At 38.1% G+C, this 24,616-nt stretch overlaps 1 protein-coding gene across 1 annotated transcript; it reads left to right on the forward strand.

Annotated features, from left to right (window-relative positions):
* Positions 1-5,297: 5,297 nt before the first annotated feature.
* LOC145140024 (uncharacterized) lies at positions 5,298-6,728 on the forward strand. The gene is made up of 3 exons (XM_079073647.1): positions 5,298-6,143; positions 6,207-6,572; positions 6,615-6,728. Exons 1-3 carry the CDS (start codon positions 5,298-5,300, stop codon positions 6,726-6,728), a joined length of 1,326 nt encoding a protein of 441 aa, XP_078929773.1.
* Positions 6,729-24,616: the final 17,888 nt, after the last annotated feature.

Consider the following 24,616-nt stretch of genomic DNA (forward strand, 5'->3'; position numbering starts at 1 on the left):
AGCTCTCTCTCCCTGAACCACTAACTCACCCCCACTTGGGGTTCGAATCCGAACTAACTGCTGCTCACAATCGATCACTGCCCTATTAGGGCTCAACCAATCCTTACCCAAGATAACCTTGTTCCCACGCAATGGAATGGGAACCAAATTGACCAGGTACTGCTCGCTGAACAACCGGAGAATACAACCCCGATGAACCTTTTCTACCCGGACGGATCGATCATCTGCAAACTCGACATCTAAAGGACAATCCAGCTCCCCCGGAGCTCCAGCAAACCTCTTACGAAGAGCAAGCGACATAAAGGATCGAGTAGCCCCCGAATCAAACAATACCATTGCAGAAATATCGTTCACGAGGAACGATCCTAAAATAAAACACATAAATATAAGAAGGAAATTAATATAAATAAAGAGATAAGGAGAAGATACATACCTGTCACCATGTCAGGAGCTACACGAGCCTCCTCGGCTGTCAGCTAAAAATCCTAGCTCTTCGCCATAGTTGCATCCGCCTTGCCCTGGTGGCCTTCAGTAATTCGTAGAGTCGCAGGAGCAGGTGTTGACACCAGTCCTGCTGCAGTCAAAATCAGACAATGGGCCTTCTTGTGGCCCCTCTGATTGCAATGAAAAAACAAATCAGATCAGATACCGGGGTGATGATGGTAGTAGCAGTACAATCTCTGCTGATATGACCCGTCTGGCCGCACTTGAAGCAGCCAGAACCACCCACCCTGCACGCCCCTTCGTGCGTCCTGCCGCACTTGCCATAGAGGCCCCGACCTTGCTATCATTTCGACCTCTTATCAAAAACCTTGGGCCTCCTGCCAGAACCCTCAACACTCTGCACATAATCTGGCTTTTTATTCCTCTTCATCTCCATATCAATATCTCTCTCCCTTGCCATTTCTATCATATCCTCCAACGTCCTACAACTGGATCGGCTCACAAACTACCGAATATCACTCCTCAGCATCTCATGGTACCTTGCCTTCTTCATCTCCTCATCCACCACATACTGCACAACAAACAATGCCCTCTCCTAAACAAATCACGGTGATCTAAGCCACCGTCTCAGTAGTCTGGTAGAGATCCTGAAACTCTCATGCCAATTGCTGCACCTCAATCACCAGTGCAATGTCAGCCCTGAATCTCTTCGTAAAATCGTCCCATGACATTGAATCAACAACCTCATCACCAACAGGGCGCCCAACCTCCTCCCACTAGTCTCGGGCTCTGTCTTTCAGAAGACATGAAGCAAGTATGACATTTTCCCTCTCGGGACAACTGCTGGTGCGGTAGATGTTAACAACATCCGCTAACCACCTCCTACTCGCTATCATGTCCTTCGCCCTGTGATAGTTTGGAGCTCCACATGCCCGAAACTCCCTGAAGGTCAATGAACACGCCCCAATCAAGGCCACAATCTTAGAACGGAAAGAGCCCAAACTATCCTCCAAAAGCTCCACAATACCCTCCTTGATCGTACCGAAGATCACATGAGTCTGCTTAAGTATGCAACGCGAAATCTCAAACGAAATGAACTCTCTCGTCTGATCATCCAACTGCTTGACTCTAGAACCTGAGCCCGAGCCCTCACTAGCAGCAGAACTACCAACTAGTCTGCCTCGAAGAGTCACCATACTGAAAATAGAGCATATAAACCATCAGAATACGCATCAAAATATATCAAGGGATTACAAACTCTACAAGCTTCCTGGTTTCATTGCAGCTCTCCTTGATTCGAGTACAGATCCTCTGATTCCTATAGTACAGGCCCATACTACCTTCCACATCTATATGTACTTTCGCCAAGAATTTCCTTGAATCCGCCACGTCACTTTATATCCATACAATCAACCCTCATCAAGATAAGGCACCCAACACTAAATCTCTTCCTAGCTTTTCCTAGGGCAAAATCCACACCACTCTTCTCTATTAGCTGCAAAAGGAACTCCCGCTAACTTCCTCTAACAAGCTCACGAATACAATTATATATCACCAAAACCAGATAATTCTTCGAATGAGAGGTCTCACACTACAATGGTTGGACTCAAACAAGAGCTGCAAAATAGAGTTAAAACCTAACCTTCTAAAATTATCTAGTCTCAGTAATATGTAACTTAACATATTCACTTACTAGTTAGCTGAAACTAGTTAGAACTCCAAAAAAGCACAAAGCAAGCAACATTCGAGCATCAACTAATCAGAACCTAGCATAACCTAATCAGACCATCCTATCACTGACTGATAAATACTAGCATGCAAGTTTGCAAGCTCATACAATAGGCATACAAAGGCATCTCTCCTAGCATTCTATCATGCAAATACTGAGCAGATTCATAGTCCTAACCAGCATGTGATTCACAGATTCACAATACAAATCATATCAGATAACATGTATAGGTATTTTGGGAAAACTTACTTGAGCTCGGTCGATTGAATGCATCACACCCTTTCTTGTATTAGAAAACCCTTTCTTTTAAAAACATTTCTTTTTGAAAAACTTTACCAAATCCTCAATTTGAGTTCAGACACACCAGATAGTAAGTCCGAATCCCTCAAATTAAGGCTATGATACCAACTTGTAAAGTCCCAAAAATAAGGCCCAAATATTTCATTTTTAAATTAATAAAAACAATATCCCAAAATATCATTATAAAACCCAAATGGAACTAATGTATCAAACATCATAAAATATCATAGTTATCATGAAATGAGGAACAATATCGTGTGTGCACTGCAATCACCCCGAGCTCTTCCCCTTTGCACCAGAGGTACCTGAAACATATACTGAAAATCATAAGTACAAAGCTTAGTGAGTTTCTCCCCAAACACCACATACCACACATATCAAACATATAATGGGCCTCGCCCGATGAGTGTAACGGGCGCCACCCTAACTCGCATCACGGGTCTCGCCCACTGAGTTTAACATTTCTTGCCCTAACTCGCATAATGGGCCCCGACCACCGAGTATAACGGGCATCTCCCTAACTCGCACAACGGGCCCCACCCAACATACAAACATACACGAATAACAAGTAAAGGCATACAGATTACCCATTGGTCCGACCCACTAAGCATACAAACATATACAGATACAAGAGTCACGCAGACATCTAGCACCCTAACATAATAATCATGGGTCGGAATTCGTGCCTTCGACCCGCTAAACACATTGAGCAAGACTCACCTCAGACTGCTGAATCTCACAGATAATCCTCTGGCTGTTGGTCTGTTAAAATCCCCGCACTATAAACATAAAATAACATCCAATTAATAATTGGAACCCGACATACACTAAGAGTCCAAACCAGGGGAAAAGACCTTTTTACCCTTTACCTAAGTTGGCCCAAGCAAACTATCCAAAAGGCTTAAATTCCAAAATGATCACCTAAGGCCCAAATATGGCCCAATGTTCCAAATTGGGCCCAAATCCCTTCATGAGCGTTCAACCAAAAGAGTGCAATAAAATAGCATCAGCCAAAAATAGAATTCTGATGGCCCAACAAAGCCCTAGACTCCTAAGGTCCAACATGGGTCCAATATCGAAAAGCCCAAAATTCCGAAGCCCACTGCTGAGTACGCGGGGAGTACTCAGCTTGTACGCTTAGCGTACATGCTCTGGGGCTTGTACGCACAACATACCATCTTGTACGCCCAACGAACTCCCCAGTTGGCCAACTTTCATCACTATGCTCTTATTCAGTTAAGTATTCAACCCAACTCTCATATCTGACTTCCTTAAGGTGACTTATCACGTAAAGTAGTCAAATTTACATGCATGCATGGCTTAATGGGGCTCTAGAGCTCAAAAGAGATTAACAAAGGGTCTTAACACATGCATGAGTCCATAAACACCTCAAAGCTTTCATTTTTATGGACAAAGGGACCAAAAGAACCCTAGATCTACCATCAATCACTTCTAAAGTGAATCAAGAAGCTCAACAATCACTCCAAGGACTTCAAAAACAAAAAAATAGCATATAACTAGATCTAGCATCATAGATTAGCAAGTTGTGAGCTTTTTACCTCAAAAGACTAGAAAATGATGATCTAATCCCGAATCCTCATGCTCCAAGCACAACTCTAAGTGGTCCACTTCTTCTTCTCCTTCACAAAGCACCAACAAACACATTTTATGGCTTAAAACTCTCAAGAACTCACTAGGGTTTCGATTTCTGGACAAGGGAGGGTGGAGGTTGTCTAAACATGAACAAATAAGGCTATCATAAGGTTTATATAGGGTGCAAGCCCTAAAATTTAGGGTTTCATAATTTCTCATGTATGCCATGCGTACTCCACATACGCCATGTGTACTCCACATACACCCAACGTACGTGGATTAGCTCCACAATGATTATCAGGCTAGTATGCTAAGTGTACCACCTAGTACGCCCCGCGTACTAGCTTAAGGACAAATTTTACAAACGTTTTAGAATAGATTAAATATGAAACTTGCCAAATTCAAGTGTTACAGCTTGTTTAATTAGACAGTAAAAAGTTAGGGTTAACTTAAGATCTTGTTTTGGTTAATTTAACTAGGTAAAAGAGATTATACTAAAGCTTGTTAATTTTTCTCAGTACCAACTTAAATAGAACACATTCTAAATAACCAGATCTGGGCTGATTACATGATGTGGAAAGGCGCAGTAGAACTGGATTCAATTTTATTATTTATTTTTATTTAGTTTATTTTCACTGCAACTTTTAGTTTTTAGTTTAATTCAAAACCCCCTTTTATAATTTCTATTTTATTGAATAGAATATGCCTGATGCAAAAAAGCATTGACCATTAGGCTGTATCCCTGGGGAGTCGATCCTGCTTCCCTATGCTATCTTTTAGTATAACCAACAGTGAAATTTTATTTGCTAAATCCGTCTGCAACAAGATGTTAACAAATCGGCACCGTTGCCGAGGACACGATGCTTCTAATAGTTTTATGCCAAAAAATTTCCGTACAGGCACACCTCTAGTTTTTTATCCAAAAATTGAAAGAACTACAAGGAAATTGAAGAAAGAAGCAACAAAGAAAAAACTATTAGCTGGGTTCTTTGGTTCATCCTCTTCAGTACCTCCAGAAATCAAGACACCACAAGGCAGTCCCTTGTGGAACAAACCAGACCCAACTTTTTCATTTTTTCAGAAAGTATCCTCAACTTCTCCTTCGAACATCCCCTATAAATCATACTCTCCAACACCCTCAGTTAAATCTGAGAAGACAGACTCTTTTGAAACCCACTCTGAAATTTCAAAAACACCAGAACTTTCATAACCCAACTCTCCAAAATCAGCCATGAGTAACGTAGGAGATGAAGTAGGAAAGACTCTCAGAAAGTGGCCCACCCAAGAGGTTAATCAGCAACCTCTTTGCATTACCTCTCCAGAAGCCCAAAAATTCAAACTCAAATATGGGCTATTACATCTTCTTCCCACATTCCGAGGTCTAGAAAACGAAGACCCACATAATTTCATTAAGGAATTTCATGTGGTATGTTTTGGAATGAAGCGACATGTTGTTACTCAAGATCAGATAAAGTTAAGAGCATTCCCCTTTTCACTTCAAGACTCAATGAGAGAATGGTTGTACGAGCTCCCATCCATTTTGATCACTATATGGACAAAAATCGTGAAATTATTTTTAGAGAAGCTTTTTTCAGAAACGCGAGTTTCGAGTCTTAGAAGAGAAATCCTTGGTATTAAACAAGGAAGAAGAGAAGCCTTACATACTTATTGGGAAAGGTTCAAAAAGCTTCTTGTTCGGTGCCCACAACATGGAATCAATGATTATCACTTGTACAACTACTTCTGCGAAGGTTTGATCCCCATGGAGCGGCGTCTGATAAATGTTTCCAATGGTGGTTCTCTAAGTGACATGACACCAGCAGAAATCCGAGAGATGATCAAGAAGTTGGAGATAGAGTCAAAGCATTTCGGAAACAAAGACGAGTGGTATATTGATCAGCCACTAGGTTTCAAAGAAGTTAGAAATGCTCATCTGGAGTCTCAAATTTCTGAGTTGACAAATGCAGTTCTATTATTGACAAAGGAAAAAACAACTACAAAGAAACAATGCGGAATCTGCTTAAAAACTGAACACCCGAAATATATATGTCCACTACTGCAAGAGGATGTGGCTTCAGTAAAAGTTGTCGGAGGATACCAGCAATAAAAAAGCTTTAATGAGCCTCCATATTTTTATCAGAACAAATATCAGCAAAGACAACAATTTCAACATCCTCCGGTTTCAGCAACAACCGAGTTTCAGAATCAGTCGTCAAATCAGCAACCTAGTAGTTCCAGTGTGGCCTTAGAAGATATTGTAAAAAGTCTTACCACGAGCACCCAAGCATTCCAGAACGAAACCAGAGCTAGTATCAAGAATCTGGAACAACATGTGTCTCAACTTGCCACTTCTGTGGGACATTTGGAATCTCAAGGAAAGTTACTGGGGCATACTGAAAACAATCCAAAGCACAATGTGAGTGCTATTTCCTTGAGAAGTGGGAAACAATATGAAGGCCCAAGCGTATCTGAAACAGAAAAAGAAGCCGAAGAAGAATATGAAGAAGTTTTGGTTGAAGAAGATGACGAAAAAGATAAAGAAAAAAAGGATGAAGAAGAATATGAAGAAGTTTTGGTTGACGGATATGCTGAAAAAGATGAAGGAACAGAAACTCCAAAACCAGCCATGTTGAATCTGAAGGAGTACAAGCCACTTCCATAATTCCCATCCCGACTGAAGCGTACGCAGTGCGAGCGAGAGGATGAAGATATTATGGAAATAGTTTGTACGATTGAGGTAAATCTTCCTCTTTTAGATGTTATAAAACACATCCCTCGTTATGCTAGATTTTTAAAGGAATTATGTGTTTCAAAGAATAGATTTAAAACTAACGAAATTTTAAAAGCTGGTGAAAATATTTCAGTTATTTTGCAAAAGGGTTTACCTCCAAAGTACAAGGATCTAGGAGTTTTCTCGATTCCTTGTAAATTGGGTGACCTTAATTTTCCAAAAGTCATGCTTGACCTAGGAGCTTCAATCAATGTCCTTCACTATTCCGTTTTTGAAAAATTAAAATTGGATTTTTAACAGAAACCTGGACAATTATCCAGTTGACTGATCACTCGACAGTACACTCAAAATGTGTACCGAAGGATTTTCTTGTCCAAGTGAATAGTTTGATTTTTCCCGCCGTTTTTTATATTTTGGACCTAGCTAATTTAGACATATCAGATACAAACTCTATTATTTTAGACAGACCATTTATGAAAACTGCAAAAACAAAAATAGATGTTTTTAATGGCACAATTTGAATGGAGTTTGACGAGGAAGTGGTTAATTTTAAAATGAATGATGCTGATTTTACTTCTGATAATAGTTATGTTAATTATCTAGGTACCTGCAGTCCATTATCTGAGGACTGCTGTGAGTTTACCAATAGTCCTTTTTCTTAGGACTGTTGTGAGTTTTCTGATGTTTTCGGGCAAGATTTCTTTTTAGACAGGAAATCAGATGATGATGCATCAATGGAGTTGAACAGAAATAAGCTTGGGGAGGTGAAGGAATATATAATTTTTGCTGAAGGAGTTGATAGAAGTTGACAAAAAAAAGCTTGGGGAAGAGAAGAAGGAGAATATGATTTCTACAAAAGGAAAATCAAAGAAAAACTTAAAAAGAAAAAACTTTTGGAAAAAGAAGAAGAGGAAGTAAAAGCTGAGAAGAATCAAATCATAGAAAAACCTGAAGAGAAAGAGAAGATTTCTAGAAAGAAAAAGATCAGAAAGAGAAAGACGTTTAAAAATTAGAAGAAAAACTTACCTGATAACTATATAATGTCTTTTTAGCTTGCTGCACAAGTTCCATATCCACCAATCTTTGCCATATCTTAGGGGATCTAGTGTGACAAAGAAGAAATTTGAGCTTCAGAGAAGTCCCAACCACACCAATTAACAAATCTAGTTGGGAATATCGAGTTAACGACTTTAAAAAGAGGCGGCTTTCTAGGAGGCAACCCGACGAGTAGTTTTTAGTTTTTACGCTTTCAATAAAGAGATGGTCGCAATTCCAAGCAAGCTTGGGGAAATCAGAGGATCTTCAAAGTTGTTGAAATTCAAATTTTTCGCCAACATCATCGTCAAAATCAAATTTCTGCAAATTTATCAAGTACATTCTTTCCTAGTTGCACCATTTTTGCTTTTATATGCTTTATTAAACTGTTCATTCCTCTTTGAGCATTGAGGAAAATGCGTCATTTTAAGCTTGGGGAGGGGGTTACTGTAAAATTTTGCATTTTTTAATCTTTTTTAATCTTTTTTAATCTTTCAGTTTTTCTGTTAAATTTTCAAAATTTATTTTCCTTTTCTGCATTGCACTTGCATTTAAAAAAAATTCAAAAATCCAAAAAATATTTTCTTTTTTATTTTTCAGCATTCATCAAGAAAAAACCCAAAAAGATTTTATTTCTAGTAATTTTAGTTTATTTTCTACATACATATAAAAAATTGAAAAAATTGAAAATTATTACATGAGATGAGGATATTATTTACATTCGATAGCTCTGTAAAGATAAAGTATGATAGGAACCCAAAATAACAGTCTCATTACTATCAATTTTAAGAATTATGTTTTCATATTAGAAAGTACTTTGAATGTTTCCGAAACATGAATTAACATAAGCGTTGGATAATTTTTACAATGGAAGTGTGGGATGGAAAAACGAACAGTGTTTTAGAACTAATTTCCTTAAATGCCTTAAAAAGAACCTAGATTTGAATAACCATTTTATTTCCTTGAAGTACTGAACCCTATAGTTTCTGCGCCTTTGAGGTTGGGAGAGAACTCTTGTTATATCCACACAATAATTATCATTTTTGAAGTAATGAAGATATGGTGGGCCTCAAAATAAAATCCATGCCCAATCTATATATATATATATATATATATATATATATATATATATATATATATATATATATATATGTTAGAAATGGTATATCAAGAAACTTGAAGATATCTAAAATTCAAAGTGAAAATCTAAGTCAATAACCAAACAAAGTTAAATCTGAAGAGCTGCTCAAGACAAAGAAGATGTGTGGTATAATGAGATAGATCCCTCGATAGTGGAATCATAGGAGTAAGTTTGGATTTTTTTTTCCGTAATGGAGCTTATTACGTTTAATGGACGAGTTTGGAAAAAAGGAGGGGTTGGTCAAGCTAAGTTTTTATAAACGAATTTTCGTGAAATTATTTTTAAAAATACATTGTTTTCACAAATTTACTTCGGCGTAAAAATTATTTACTCAAGCTTGGTTTGATTTAATAAATATGAATTCTGAATCTGCAATAAAGGTATTGGGATTGTTGTCTAGGTAGTGATTTCATTGGAGCTTCCTCGATGTGAAATCTAATCATGTGAAGAAAAAAAAGAGTGAAGTTTCTTTAATTCAAGTATGGAGTTGAACATAAATAAGCTTGGGGAGGTTAAGGAATATATAATTTTTGCTGAAGGAGTTGATAAGAAGTTGACAAAAAAAAGCTTGGGGAAGAGAAGAAGGAGAATCTGATTTCTACAAAAGGAAAATCAAAGAAAAACCTAAAAAGAAAAAACTTTTGGAAAAAGAAGAAGAGGAAGTAAAAGCTGAGAAGAATCAAATCAGAGAAAAACCTGAAGAGAAAGAGAAGATTTCTAGAAAGAAAAAGATCAGAAAGAGAAAGACGTTAAAAAATTAGAAGAAAAACTTACCTGATAACTATATAAAGTCTTTTCAGCTTGCTGCACAAGTTCCAGATCCACCAATCTTGCCATATCTGAGGGGATCTAGAGTGACAAAGAAGAAATTTGAGCTTCAGAGTAGTCCCAACCACACCAGTTAACAAATCTAGTTGGGAAAAGTCGAGTTAACGACTTTAAAAATGGGCGGCTTTCTGGGAGGCAACCCGACGAGTAGTTTTTAGTTTTCACGCTTTCAATAAAGAGATGGTCGCAATTCCAAGCAAGCTTAGGGAAATCAGAGGATCTTCAAAGTTGCTGAAATTCAAATTTTTCGCCAACATCATCGTCAAAATCAAATTTCTGCAAATTTATCAAGTACATTCTTTCCTAGTTGCACCATTTTTGCTTTTATATGCTTTATTAAACTGTTCATTCCTCTTTGAGCATTGAGGAAAATGCGTCATTTTAAGCTTGGGGAGGGGGGTTAGTGTAAAATTTTGCATTTTTTAATCTTTTTTAATCTTTCAGTTTTTCTGTTAAAATTTCAAAATTTATTTTCCTTTTTTGCATTGCACTTGCATTTAAAAAAAATTCAAAAATCCAAAAAATATTTTCATTTTTATTTTTCTGCATTCATAAAGAAAAAACCCAAAAAGATTTTATTTCTAGTAATTTTAGTTTATTTTCTGCATACATATAAAAAATTGAAAAAATTGAAAATTATTACATGAGATGAGGATATTATTTACATTCGATAGCTCTGTAAAGGTAAAGTATGATAGGAACCCAAAATAACAGTCTCATTACTATCAATTTTAAGAATTATGTTTTCATATTAGAAAGTGTTTTGAATGTTTCCGAAACATGAATTAACATAAGAGTCGGATAATTTTTACAATGCAAGTGTGGGATGGAAAAACAAACAGTGTTTTAGAAATAATTTCCTTAAATGCCTTAAAAAGAACCTAGATTTGAATAACCATTTTATTTCCTTGGAGTACTGAACACTATAGTTTCTGCGCCTTTTGAGGTTGGGAGAGAACTCTTGTTATATCCACACAATAATTATCATTTTTGAAGTAATGAAGATATGGTGGGCCTCAAAATAAAATCCATGCCCAATCTATATATATATATATATATATATATATATATATATATATATATATATATATATATATATATGTTAGAAATGGTATATCAAGAAACTTGAAGATATCTAAAATTCAAAGTGAAAATCTAAGTTAAGTTCAAGTCAAATCAATAACCAAACAAAGTTAAATCTAAAGAGCTGATCAAGACAAAGAAGATGTGTGGTATAATGAGATAGATCCCTCGATAGTGGAATCATAGGAGTAAGTTTGGATTTTTTTTCCGTAATGGAGCTTATCACGTTTAATGGACGAGTTCGGAAAAAAGGAGGGGTTGGTCAAACTAAGTTTTTATAAACGAATTTTCGTGAAATTATTTTTAAAAATACACTGTTTTCACAAATTTACTTCGGCATAAAAATTATTTACTCAAGCTTGGTTTGATTTATTAAATATGAATTCTGAATCTGCAATAAAGGTATTAGGATTGTTGTCTAGGTAGTGATTTCATTGGAGCTTCCTCGGTGTGAAATCTAATCATGTGAAGAAAAAAAAAGAGTGAAGTTTCTTTAATTCAAGTATTTAGTTTACTTCATTTTATTCTAAATTCTTTTTAGGTCATCTACATCTTTCCATTTGTTCATAATGTTTAATCTTTTTATTACTTGAGGGCAAGTAAGGTTCAAGCTTGGGGAGATTTGATAGATGCCATCTTATGCATCTTTTAGGGTAGTTTTTATTAGCATTTAGCATCATAATTTGTACATATACATGTCATTAGTTTAATAATGTTAATCTCATATCTTTTATCAGAATTCCTGTACTATTAGAATTTTTATGTCGTTTTCAGATATTTTGAGTGGAGTGGTACTTTGGGAGCAGCTGGAGGCATATTTGGATCCTAAATGGAGTTGTAACTGAAGAAGGATGCTAAGGAATGACTTGGAGTGCTTAAACTAAACAACCGCGTCCGAATCACGCAAAAAAACCCAATTCCGCGATCGCATTTTTAGTTTCTGTGTTCGCATAAACGTGTCAAGGTATTGTAAGGTCGAAATAAGCCATCTGGGAAGAAAAACTCATTTCTGTGATCGCATATATGCCTTCTGCGATCGTATTTTTGTCATGTCACTCCCGAAACTTCAGAAATAGCATCATACTTCATTTAAAGCAAATTTGGAGAAAATTTCAAAATATGCCACCGCATAACCCTTTTCTGCCATCGCATTTTTGTCTCGAAGTTCTAAAAATGTTGAAAATAACATCGTACATCATTTAAGGGTAAATATGGAAAAAAATCGTAAAATCTGCGATTGCATATCTTGATTCTTCGATCACATTTTCTGATATCTTGCTCCAGAAGCTTCTGTCTTGCGTATAAATATGGCTCTCATGATCATATTCGGAGGTTAGACGGTTCCAAAGGATGAAAAACACTTTTGAAGGCGATTTCTGATACCTTTCAACGATTTCTAAAGATCTGAAGGATGTGAATCATCTCATACACTTAGTTTAGAAGATTATTCAGTTAATGTTTCTTTTTATTAGTTTAGATTCATTTTTAGTCATGTCTAGCTAAACCCTAGTTTTCTGTTTTGCATTAGACTAGTAATTTTCATGCGATCAGTTATTAGATATGATTTTCTTTTTCTGTTTTTATCTAGATTTTCAGTTTTGAACTTAATGAACGTTTTATTTTTAATTCTTGTTAGTCTGATCACCTAGCTAGGGTTTTATCATTTTAGTTAATCAGTAATAGAATCTGTAATTGTTCTTGTCAACCGGTAATAATTAACAAGTATCATATTGGTTCCGTGTTTGGTATTTTACTCTGATATGAACTGAAATATCATCTCTTTACGCTTCCGAGCTTATGAAAAGTATTGGGTATTGTTGGGAATTTTACATAGAACTAAATGCAACTTTTTTGATCTTAATTAAGAGCTTGTTTAATTAGACAGTAAAAAGGTAAGGTTAACTGAAGAGCTTGTTTTGGTTAATTTAACTAGGTAAAAGAGATTATACTAGAGCTTGTTAGTTTTTCTCAGTACCAGCTTAAATAGAATGCATTATAAATATTAGTCAAAGTACCTACTTGGAAAAAGTGTTGAAAAGATTCAGCATGATGGATTCTAAGAAAGGTGACTTACCAATCCAGAGCAATGCCAAACTGAGTAAAACTCAGAGTCCGAGTACAGAGGCTGAGATAGCTGAGATGAGTCGAGTACCATATTCTTCCGCTGTTGGCTCGATCATGTATGCTATGACTTGTACTCGCCCTAATGTGGCCTTTGCTTTGAGCATGGTCAGCAGATGTCAAGGGAATCCTGGCAAGGCTCACTGGACTGCGGTAAAGAACATTCTCAAGTACCTGCGGAGGACTAAGGACTCGGTCCTTACCCTCGGTGGGAGTGATGACTTAAGAGTGACAGGGTATAGTGATGCCAACTTTCAGACCAACAGAGATAATTTCTGCTCTCAGTCGGGCTGGGTATTTACCTTTAATGGAGGAGCAATCACTTGGAAAAGTTCCAAGCAGGAGACAGTAGCTGATTCAACGTGCGAATCAGAATACATAGCAGCAAGCGAGGCGGCGAAGGAGGCAATATGGCTGAAGAACTTCATCAGAGACCTTGGAGTTGTACCAGCTATAAAGGAGCCTATGGAGATTTTTTGTGACAGCGAGAGTACAGTTTCCTTAGCCAAGGAACCGAGGGCTCATGACATCGGATAGAAGAAGGACTCCTCGTAGCAAAGAGGGTATCATCAGAGGAGAACCCAGCAGATCTCCTCACGAAGGGACTGAGTAGGGTTTAGCACTTACAGCATGTGAGGCGCATCGGGCTGAAGGCTGATATTAGTTTTAATGATTAGATAGCTGTTTTGAACCTTGTAATAGTTGAAATGTAATTGACATTTGATGATTAAATAAAAGGTGTTTTTTATTTATAAGTAATGTTACTATCTTGTGTCAATCATTTACTATTGTTTCACTTTGCATGTTTTGACTTCCAGAATAATTATATTATTCAAACTATCCACAGTCGATCATACATTGGAAGTAGGTATTGAGACAAGACTGTCATGAATTTGGCTTGTAGATTGTCTGAATTGTATTAGACATAGCAAAAGTTTGCTACAACATTCATGAGTGCTCATAAGGTCTGAGTATTGGATTAAACCCACGCTCACTTGTATCACTTCATGGAATTTATCTCGAGTAATCGTGAGACGATAATATCATATAAGTCTTCAAACCAAGAGATATGAGTTGTTGACTATGAGTTGGTTGTACATTGATAGTAAGAAACCGCATCAGTAACTTGATGCTATAAAACATGTTGTTGTGTACAATTTAACGAGTAGTTAGTACAAGCATATGATTCGAAGTTTATTTGTTCCTTTTAGTCCTTGGAGGATTAAAAGCGATATCTTGGGCCCCTCGATGATTTTGTTTTGACTTGTGTGTCGGGCCCGGTCAGAACTCAATTGATGTGTTCGATTAAGTTCTATGTCATGGGCTCCCCTCATGGTCTTTAATAGGAAAGCCATGGGATCCCCATATGGTCTTACATCCAAGTGTCATGGGCTCCCCCATGGTCTTTAATAGGAAAGCCATGGGCTCCCCACATGGTCTTACATCCAAGTGTCATGGGCTCCCCACATGGTCTTTACTTGAAAAGCCATGGGCTCCCTCATATGGTCTTACATCCAAGTGTCATGGGCTCCCCCCATGGTCTTTCATGAAAATATCACATAAACAAATAGCATAGCATATAGCATATAACCTATTGGATAAGGTGTCTAAGTCCATAACTATATTTGGTATGTACTTGACCGGAGAGTAGGATGGTCCATTTGGGTTGCATGTCACCAGAACAATTTGTAAGGATGGACTTTTGAGAAGAGGTTAATTATGATTTATTAATATATTATAAGTTCTAATATATTAATATGAAATCATATTATTTAATTAGTATTGATCAAGAATTAATTTGGAATTAATTTAGTGATCAAAAGAGACTAATTAATGTAAGGGGTTGATTTGGTAAATCAATGATTCTTATTGTGTGGGCCTATGGTTATTTAGGTTGGGCTAAACCAACATGGTAGTCCATGGATAGTCCATGGAGGTTTAACCCACGGAGCCTAAGTAAGATGAAAGGTCATACACATTAGCGTTTACATGGGTGTAACCCTAATCCTTGCCACACTATATAAGAAACCCTTTAGCACATGAAATCGGCCACTAGTGATCTTTAGAAGAGCATAGCCGATTTTTGAGTGCAAGTAATACTCTCTCAAGTCCTCCATTATTGGTGGTGTTGTGTGAAGCATTTGAGGCATCACATTTGGGGTGCTAGGCTCTTAAAGGTCCAAGGAAACAAGCTATAAGAAAGGTATGTCATTTGACTAGTTTTTTGTTATACAAGTACCTATGTTTGCATTCTAGTTAGGATAATGCTTTGGAAAATCAAATTGCATGTATAATTAGAGAAAACATAGATCCAAAGCATTTGGGGTTGTATGTGCACCTTAAGGTTGTTAGAGTGCTCAAAACCCATCATAACCAACTAGCATACCACATATCACTACATCAACTAGTGTACCACATATCACAAAATGGGTCGGCCTTGGTGCCTTCGACCCATTGGTATGGTGAGGAGACTCACCTCACACTACCGAAGTCCCGCGGATAAAACTCTAGCTGACGGTTGATAGATTCCCGAACTGTCAACATCAAAACAACACCCAATTAATAATTGGGTTCCAATACATAACCATAAGTCAATGCTTAGGGTAAAAAGACTATTTTACCCTTAACCTAACTTGGTCCAAAACCAAAGTCCAAACACACACTCTGAAAGCCCAAAAGCCCAATAATCAACCAAGGCCCAACATATGGCCCAATTCTCCAAATTGGGCCCAAACCTCTACATGGACTTATATTGAGGCCCAATCATTTATTCTAGTCCAACATTTGACATTCTGATGGTCCAATATCTCATAATCATCAAGGCCCAATTTTGGCCCACTTATGGCCCAATTTTCCAAATTGGGCCCAACTCTTCCCAATGGGCCTTATCCTAAAGCCCACTAATTTCCTTAGTCCATAAACATGTTCCCATTTGGCCCACAAAGGCCCACAGCAACCAGTCCAAGAAATGGCCCAACAAGAACCCAAACCTAATTAGGGTTTTTTCACATAAAATGACGATTAGGGTTATGTGTTCCTACTTAACCCATTAAGGACTTAATCCATTAAGGACTTAATCCATTAAGTCCATCGCTCCACTAGTCCAAACATACAATTGATGGGTTTTGAGCATTCTAACACTCCTATGGTGTACATGCAACCCTAGAAACCTTGGATCTATGTTTGACTAAGATACATGCAAATAATTATTTTTCCAAGGTTCTTATCCTAACTAGCATGGCATGGGATACTTGAATCAAATAAAACTAGTAGAATTACTTACCTTGTAGTAGTAGTTGATTGCTTGGAGTTTGAGAGCCTAGCACCAATAATGTGGATGCCTCAAATGGAAGTCACAAATCACCACAAACTTGGAAACTTGAGAGAATAGTCACAAACTTCTTGAAATCGGCCCTCTTGGTTTACACACATCAACTAGTGTTATTTCAAGAACCAAAGCCTCCTTTATATAGTGTGGTGGATTAGGGTTACATCCATGTAAACCCTAATACCCATGTCTTTTCATTTCCATGAGATCCATGGGTTAAAGCTCCATGGAGTATCCGTGGACTTTCCATGCAATCCTAGCCCATTCCAAATAAGCATTAGCCCACACTATATAAATACAAGAGCCCATATTTAATTAGTCATACTTTTGATCTCTAAATTAATTCTAAATTAATTATAGATCAACACTAATTAAATAATATGATTTTATATTAATATATTAGAACTTATAATATATTAATAAATCATAACTTATACTATTCTCAAAAGATTATCCGTAAATTGTTCGGGTGAAGTGCAACCCAAATGGACCATGCCGGGTCGGGTCAAGTACATACCAAATATAGTTATGGACTTAGACACGATCTCCAACAGTCTCCCACTTGGATAAGTCTAATAACTATAGTTGCAAGTATGACTTCAGGAACCGATCATCAATTGTAGCTCTTAAAACTCTGTTGAACTATGAAGCGCCATTGTAGATAAGTGATCATATAATCCTCTGTTCTAGATATCAGCCGGACAAATACATGGAACATGGTCTTGCTTATTGTCCAGCATTTGTTTCCCGATTTCCGATTTGTTTGACATAGAACTTAACTGAACACATCAATTCAGTTCTGACCGGGCCTGGTACATAGGTCAAAACAAAATCATCGAGGGGCCCAGATATCGCTTCTAATTTTAGAAGTAACAGATAAACTTCGACTCATATGTTTGCTCTACTACTTGTTGAATTACACACAAAATCACGGTTTATAACATCGAGTTACCAATGCGTTTTCGTGCAATCAATGCATAACCAACTCATAGGCAACAAATCATATCTCTAGGTTTGAAGACTTATATGATATTACCGTCTCACGATCACTCGAGATAAATTCCATGAAGTGATACAAGTGAGCGTGGGCTGAATCCAATACTCAGAACTTATGAGCACTCATGAGTGTTGTAGCCCCGCTTTGTCTAACATCTTAGACCTCTACAAGCCAACCCATGACAGTCTTGATTCATATCTACTTCCAACATATGACCGACTGTGGAGAGTTTGAATAATATGATATAAACCATAACATAATTATTCTGGAAGTCAAAACATGCAAAAAGAAATAATAGTAAACGATTGACAAGAGATAGCAACACTTTACTCATAAATAACAGCTTTTATTTATCATCAAATGTCAATTACATTTTACAAATTTCAAGATTATCTAACTACTAAAACTAATATAATCCTTCAACCCTATGCTCCGAGCATGCTGGAGATGCTTTGCCCGAGTCAGTCCCTTCGTGAGGAGATCTGCTGGGTTCTCATCCGATGATACCCTCTTTGCCACGAGGATTCATTCTTCTATTCGATGTCTGATGAAGTGATATTTTCTGTCAATGTGTCTGGATCTCCCATGATCTCTTGGTTCCTTGGCTAAGGCAACCGCACTATTGTTGTCACAGAAAATCTCCATTGGCTCCTTTATAGCTGGTACAACTCCAAGGTCTCCGATGAAGTTCTTTAGCCATATAGCCTCCTTTGCTGCCTCGCTTACTGCTATATACTCTGATTCACAAGTGGAATCAGCCACTGTCTCCTGCTTGGAACTTTTCCAAGTAATTTCCCCTCCGTTTAGAGTAAAGACCCAACCCGACTGAGAGCGGAAATTATCCTTGTCAGTCTGAAAGCTAGCATCACTGTACCCTACAACTCTCAAGTCCTCACTGCCACCGAGGGTAAGGACCCAATCCTTAGTCCTCCGTAGGTACTTGAGGATATTCTTTACCGCAGTCCAGTGTGCCTTGCCAGGGTTCCCCTGATACCTGCTAACCATGCTCAAAGCAAAGGCTACATCAGGTCGAGTACACGTCATAGCATACATGATCGATCCTACAGCTGAAGCATAAGGTATTCGACTCATTTCTGCTATCTCAGCCTCAGTACTAGGGCTTTGTGTCTTACTCAATCTGGCGTTACTCTGGATGGGTAACTCTCATTTCTTGGAGTTATGCATGTTGAACCTTTTCAACACTTTGTCCACATAGGTGCTTTGACTAAGTCCAATTAGTCTTTTACTCTTGTTTCTCAAAATCCTTATCCCTAGGATATAGGCAGCTTCTCCAAGGTCCTTCATAGTGAAACACTTCCCAAGCCAGGACTTTACTTCCTGCAGGGTTGGGATGTCATTTCCTATGAGTAGTATGTCATCCACATACAGTATCAAAAAGCTGGCTATACTCCTACTAGCCTTGATATAGACACAAGATTCATCTTCACTCCTTGAAAAGCCAAATTCTTTGACTTTCTCATCAAAGCAAAGATTCCATCTGCGAGGTGTCTGTTTTAATCCATAAATGGATTTATCGAGCTTACACACTCTACTGGGGTACTCTGTACTGACAAAACCCTCTGGCTGAACCATGTAAACATCTTCAGCAAACTTTCCATTAAGGAAAGCGGTGTTGACATCCATTTGCCATATTTCATAATCATGAAATGCAGCAATGGCTAACAGAACCCTAATAGACTTAATCTTGGCCACTGGTGAAAAGGTCTCATCATAATCAACTCCCGGAGTTTGAGAATAACCCTTTGCAACCCTTTGCCCTTTGCAACCCTTTGCAACCAGTCGTGCCTTATAAGTGTGTACATTACCATCCATGTCGGTCTTCTTCTTGAAGATCCATTTGCACCCAACTATCTTACGATCAGGTACATTGTCAACCAAGTTCCAAACTTGATTGTCATACATGGACTGTATCTCGCTATCCATAGCCTCTTTCCATTTAGCAGCCTCAGGTCCTGCCATGGCTTCCGTGTAGCTGTTAGGCTCATCCAGATTTACCAGTGTGTTATCACTGATAAGTGTCTCACCTTCTGCAGTAATATGAAAACCATAATAATGCTCAGGTGCATTCCTAACTCTGGTGGAACGCCTCAGAGGTGTAGATTCTTCAGTCGGCTCAACAGGAGTTTCCTCCTCAGGTTGAGGGCTAGGGTTTGAGGTTCCTTCACCACTTGACTCTTGAATTTCCTCAAGGTCAATTTGCCTCCCACTGTCTCCTTGGCTCATGAATTCTCTCTCTCGAAAGAATCCTCTTCTTGCTACAAAGACCACATTATCACTGGGTCTGTAGAAGATGTAACCAAAGGATTTCTGTGGGTAGCCGATGAAAATACACCTCTCGCTTCGGGGTTCGAGCTTATCGTGAGTCTCGCGTCTCACGAAAGCCTCACAACCCCAAATCTTGATGTGGTCTAGATTGGGAACTTTTCCAGTCCACAACTCGTGAGGTGTTTTGGCAACCTTCTTTGTAGGGACTAGATTAAGGATATGGGCGGCAGTCTCTAAGGCATACCCCCAAAATGAGATTGGTAGCGAAGCTCGACTCATCATGGAACGAACCATGTCCAACAAGGTCCGATTGCGCCTCTCAGCTACACCATTCAACTGTGGTGTCCTAGGAGGTGTCAATTGTGAGACAATCCCACATTCCTTAAGATGGTCAAGGAACTCAGTACTAAGATACTCACCACCATGATCGGATCGAAGCATCTTAATGTTCCTGCCCAACTGATTCTCCACTTCTTGCTTCAACTCTTTGAATTTCTCAAAGGTTTCTGACTTATGCTTGATTAGGTAGACATATCCATATATACTAAAATCATCAGTAAAAGTCACATAGAACCGATTAGCATCTCTTGTGGCGGTTCTGAAGGGTCCACACACATCTGTGTGTATGAGGTCCAACAAACCTTCACCCCTAGCACAAGTGCCAGTAAAAGGTGACTTTGTCATTTTACCAAGCAAACAAGATTCACAACTATCATCTGACTTTAGGTCAAATGACTCAAAGACTCCATCCTTTTGGAGTTGGCCTATGCGTTTCTTGCTTACATGTCCAAGACGACAATGCCATAAGGATGCTTTATCTAAGCTAGTGGAAGATTTAATACACAATACATTATTTCCTAGATTATCTACAACAGATACAGTTTCATACACGCCATCACAAGGTAATGCTTTAAAATAAAGAACATTATTAAAGAAAGCATCAATACTACCATTATTATTATCAAAATAAAAGGTAAAACCTTGTTTATACAATGCATGAAAGGAAATAACATTTCTTGCCATTTCTTGCAAATAATAACATTTATTCAAATCCAATGTAAACCCGCTATTTAGCACTAAGGAATAAACTCCTATCTTGGTGACAGGTGAAGCTTTCCTGTTTCCCATGATCAAGTTTATCTTTCCCTGCTCCACATTCTCACTACTTGTTAGTCCCTGCAAATCACAATATATGTGAATACCACAACCTGTATCAAGGACCCAAGACTTAGAATGAGGTGAGTTATTAGACAATATAGTGTATATACCTGCATGGTTGGGTTTTACTTTCCCATCCTTCAAATCTTGCTGGTACTTTTGGCAGTTTCGCTTCCAGTGCGACTTTTCATGGCAATAGAAGCATTCAGCCTCATTAGGGTTAGCAGAAGGAGTGACAAAACCTTTCTTGGTTTTACTTGAAGAGGAGCCTTCAAGGGTCTTACCCTTGGTACCCTTAGAAGGGTTCTTTCTCTTCTTCCCTTTGCCATGCCCGATTGCCAAGACATTGGCCGCAGTTGGAGTAGGAGTAGGAGTAGTAACAACCGACTTACCCTTTAGACCACTTTCGGCAGTCTTCAAGAGTCCTTGAAGTTTGCTGAGGGTGACTTCTTCCTTGTTCATGTGATATGTCATGCAGAATTGATCATAACACGATGGCAAGGATTGCAAAATGATGTCTATTGCTAACTCCTCAGGGAAGTTCACATTCAGCTTCAGTAAACGGTCGACATACCTTTGCATTTTCTGCATGTGGCCCGTGATGGGTTCACCATCCTTCATTCGGGTTGTTATCATGGAGGAGATTATTTCATATCGCTCTTGACGAGCACTTTGATGGTAGCGGTCCATCAAGTCCTGGTGCATCTCAAAAGGATAATAGTCCTCATAGGACTTTTGGAGCTCGGCTGTCATGGTGGCCATCATGATGCATGCCACTTTTGTAGCATCTCTTTCATGTACCTCATATTCAGCAAGCTCTTCAGGAGTAGCAGTTGGCTCGGGTACCCTCAGCTCCTTGTCGAGAACATATTCTTTGTTCTCATACCGAGTGACCATCCTGATGTTTCTGATCCAATCTGTATAGTTGGACCCATCAAAGATGACTCTCCTACAAAGATTCATGAGAGAGAAGGAGCTAGTAGGGTTTGAGCCAGAAGCATTGTTATTGGAAGACATCTGAAAAGAAGAGGGAATAGATTAGATTAGATATAGAGATAGTTCTTAACAAAACACCCAAATGTAATATTAAGGCTAGGACCCAACACAATATTTTATAACTTAGAAAAGGGATGCCGTAATCTAAGCTATAAGATATTTGAAGGTAGGTGAATGACGATTCACCAATTTCCACCATGAAAAACGAAATATTTAATTAGGTTTTAATTGGTTTAGAAACTCCTAGATTCTTTGAGATTCATTGAACTTTCTTCAATGGCATGTTTCAATCTCGAGTGTGCCCTTCAAGTTTTGTGACTGGGATGCCGAGGATCACAAAACAAGGTGTGAAGTAACCATGCAAATTACTTGGTACCCTTAATGTATTACCCCTCAATCGATGTGCCGGTTAACCACACACGCTCCATCGATACTATGATAAACATTAAGTCACCCTTTACCTACCTTGTTAAGTTCAAGTTAGTGTACCGGTTAACCACACACGCTCCACTAACGACTTAAACAAAGTGTAAAGTGTAATTTCATGGATTAGCACCTTATTCACATTTTCCTAAAATAACTAAGATTGTGAATTCAATAAAGTTTAGTTACTTTAGTATTATCATTATACTTTTAATGAGAATTTATAAGTCCTTGTCCTACCCGTTCGGCTAACGACCCTCCACCGATCAAGGAAGCGGTGGGTGAGAGTGGACACCCATTAAGTTGCCATTTTATAGGCAACAACCTTATACCCCCTTATAGACCGGCTTCGTGAATGAGGCGTACTAGCGGTAAGACGACTTGATCTTATACATATATAAATATTATTAAACTTACAATATTATAAAGTATAAGGGTTGAATTTTAACTTTTAAAATTCTAGGGGTTGGAACTAAAGTTTTTAATATGACTTTACATGTTCCAAAACTTGAGGGCAAGTTTTGTAAACTTTCAAAACTTTTCATTTCTCATAACTTATGAGTTAATGGTTATTAAAAATGAAGACTCTTCATTTTTTGTAACCTATGTGTTCTTTTAATGGTTATTTATAAATGTGACTTTTGGTTATCCATAACTTAAGAACTAGTTATGGACTCCATTAAAACACATAAAGATCAAGAATTAATCTAATCAATTATTAGCACATAATTTCTATGATCTTCTAAACTCATATGTTTATGAGTGTTCATATCAAAAATTTCAAGAATCGTAAGTACATATACAAAACTTGAAATTTTGATACGAGCTTTTGAACAAAACTTCGATTTTCAAGTTTTTTTTTTTTTTTTTTTTTTTTTTTTTTTTTTTTTGCATCAAGTATCAAATAAACAAACCAGGCTCTGATACCACTGATGGGTTTTCAGCATTCTAACACTCCTATGGTGTACATGCAACCCTAGAAACCTTGGATCTATGTTTGACTAAGATACATGCAAATAATTATTTTTCCAAGGTTCTTATCCTAACTAGCATGGCATGGGGTACTTGAATCAAATAAAACTAGTAGAATTACTTACCTTGTAGTAGTAGTTGATTGCTTGGAGTTTGAGAGCCTAGCACCAATAATGTGGATGCCTCAAATGGAAGTCACAAATCACCACAAACTTGGAAACTTGAGAGAATAGTCACAAACTTCTTGAAATCGGCCCTCTTGGTTTACACACATCAACTAGTACAATTTCAAGAACCAAAGCCTCCTTTATATAGTGTGGTGGATTAGGGTTACATCCATGTAAACCCTAATACCCATGTCTTTTTATTTCCATGAGATCCATGGGTTAAAGCTCCATGGAGTATCCATGGACTTTCCATGCAAGCCTAGCCCATTCCAAATAAGCATTAGCCCACACTATATAAATACAAGAGCCCATATTTAATTAGTCATACTTTTGATCTCTAAATTAATTCTAAATTAATTATAGATCAACACTAATTAAATAATATGATTTTATATTAATATATTAGAACTTATAATATATTAATAAATCATAACTTATACTATTCTCAAAAGATTATCCGTAAATTGTTCGGGTGAAGTGCAACCCAAATGGACCATGCCGGGTCGGGTCAAGTACATACCAAATATAGTTATGGACTTAGACACTATCTCCAACAACAATGTGGTCGGGATTAATTCAAAATTCCAAATCCAATGGTCCAAACGCGGGTCCCGACAACATCAAAGCTAACATATCCAAAATTAGGGTTTTCTAAACCCTAATTAGGGTTTCCAACCCAATCGTGTGCCAATTAACCAAATGGTTAGGTTTTTATGTCAATTAGGGCTTCATTAGGTCAATTAGGGTTAAATAAGTTGGGCACCACCCACTACCATCTCGAGTAGTGGTGGTCAACGGCGGCTCACGGTGGCGGCCACCACCTCATGGTGGTGTTTATGATTCTAGTCCAAGTCATGTCCAATCATCCCAAAAGCAGTCCAATCACATGCAATGCACACCGCCTCCCAACACGGCGGCTGGTGGTGGCAAAAGACGGAAACCACCACCTCATGGTGGTGGTGGTGGTTTCTTTAGATTTTCCAGCCATACATTATTCATACAACATAACACCACAATCTCACACAAGTTACACTAAACACACACACACCCACCCATACACTGTGGCTAAGGCTGGCAGAAATGAAAATAGTGGCGGCAGCCACCATGGTTGGTTGCCATGGTGGTTCGCCTCACCTCCGGTCTACGTGCTTCACAGGTTTCTAGCAGCAACATATGAACAAACGTGACACGAGGCCACAACTCCCATCCATCGACTAGGCGGCTGATGGCGCTGGAACAAGCAAAATGGCAACCAAGGGCCACCGGTGATAGTAACGACATTCT

This window comes from Lactuca virosa, chromosome 9 (assembly GCF_052849685.1).
Source record: "Lactuca virosa cultivar CGN04683 chromosome 9, Lactuca_virosa_CGN04683_v6, whole genome shotgun sequence".
Classification (NCBI taxonomy): domain Eukaryota; kingdom Viridiplantae; phylum Streptophyta; class Magnoliopsida; order Asterales; family Asteraceae; genus Lactuca; species Lactuca virosa.

What these genes read in the sequence shown, in the direction of transcription:
- LOC145140024 (XM_079073647.1), top strand. Translation starts at nt 5,298, where the DNA reads ATGAGTAACGTAGGAGATGAAGTAGGAAAGACTCTCAGAAAGTGGCCC. An exon ending in TGCAAGAGGATGTGGCTTCA is followed by an intron (nt 6,144 to 6,206) that starts GTAAAAGTTGTC and finishes TATTTTTATCAG; the next exon opens with AACAAATATCAGCAAAGACA. An exon ending in CCGAAGAAGAATATGAAGAA is followed by an intron (nt 6,573 to 6,614) that starts GTTTTGGTTGAA and finishes AAAGAAAAAAAG; the next exon opens with GATGAAGAAGAATATGAAGA.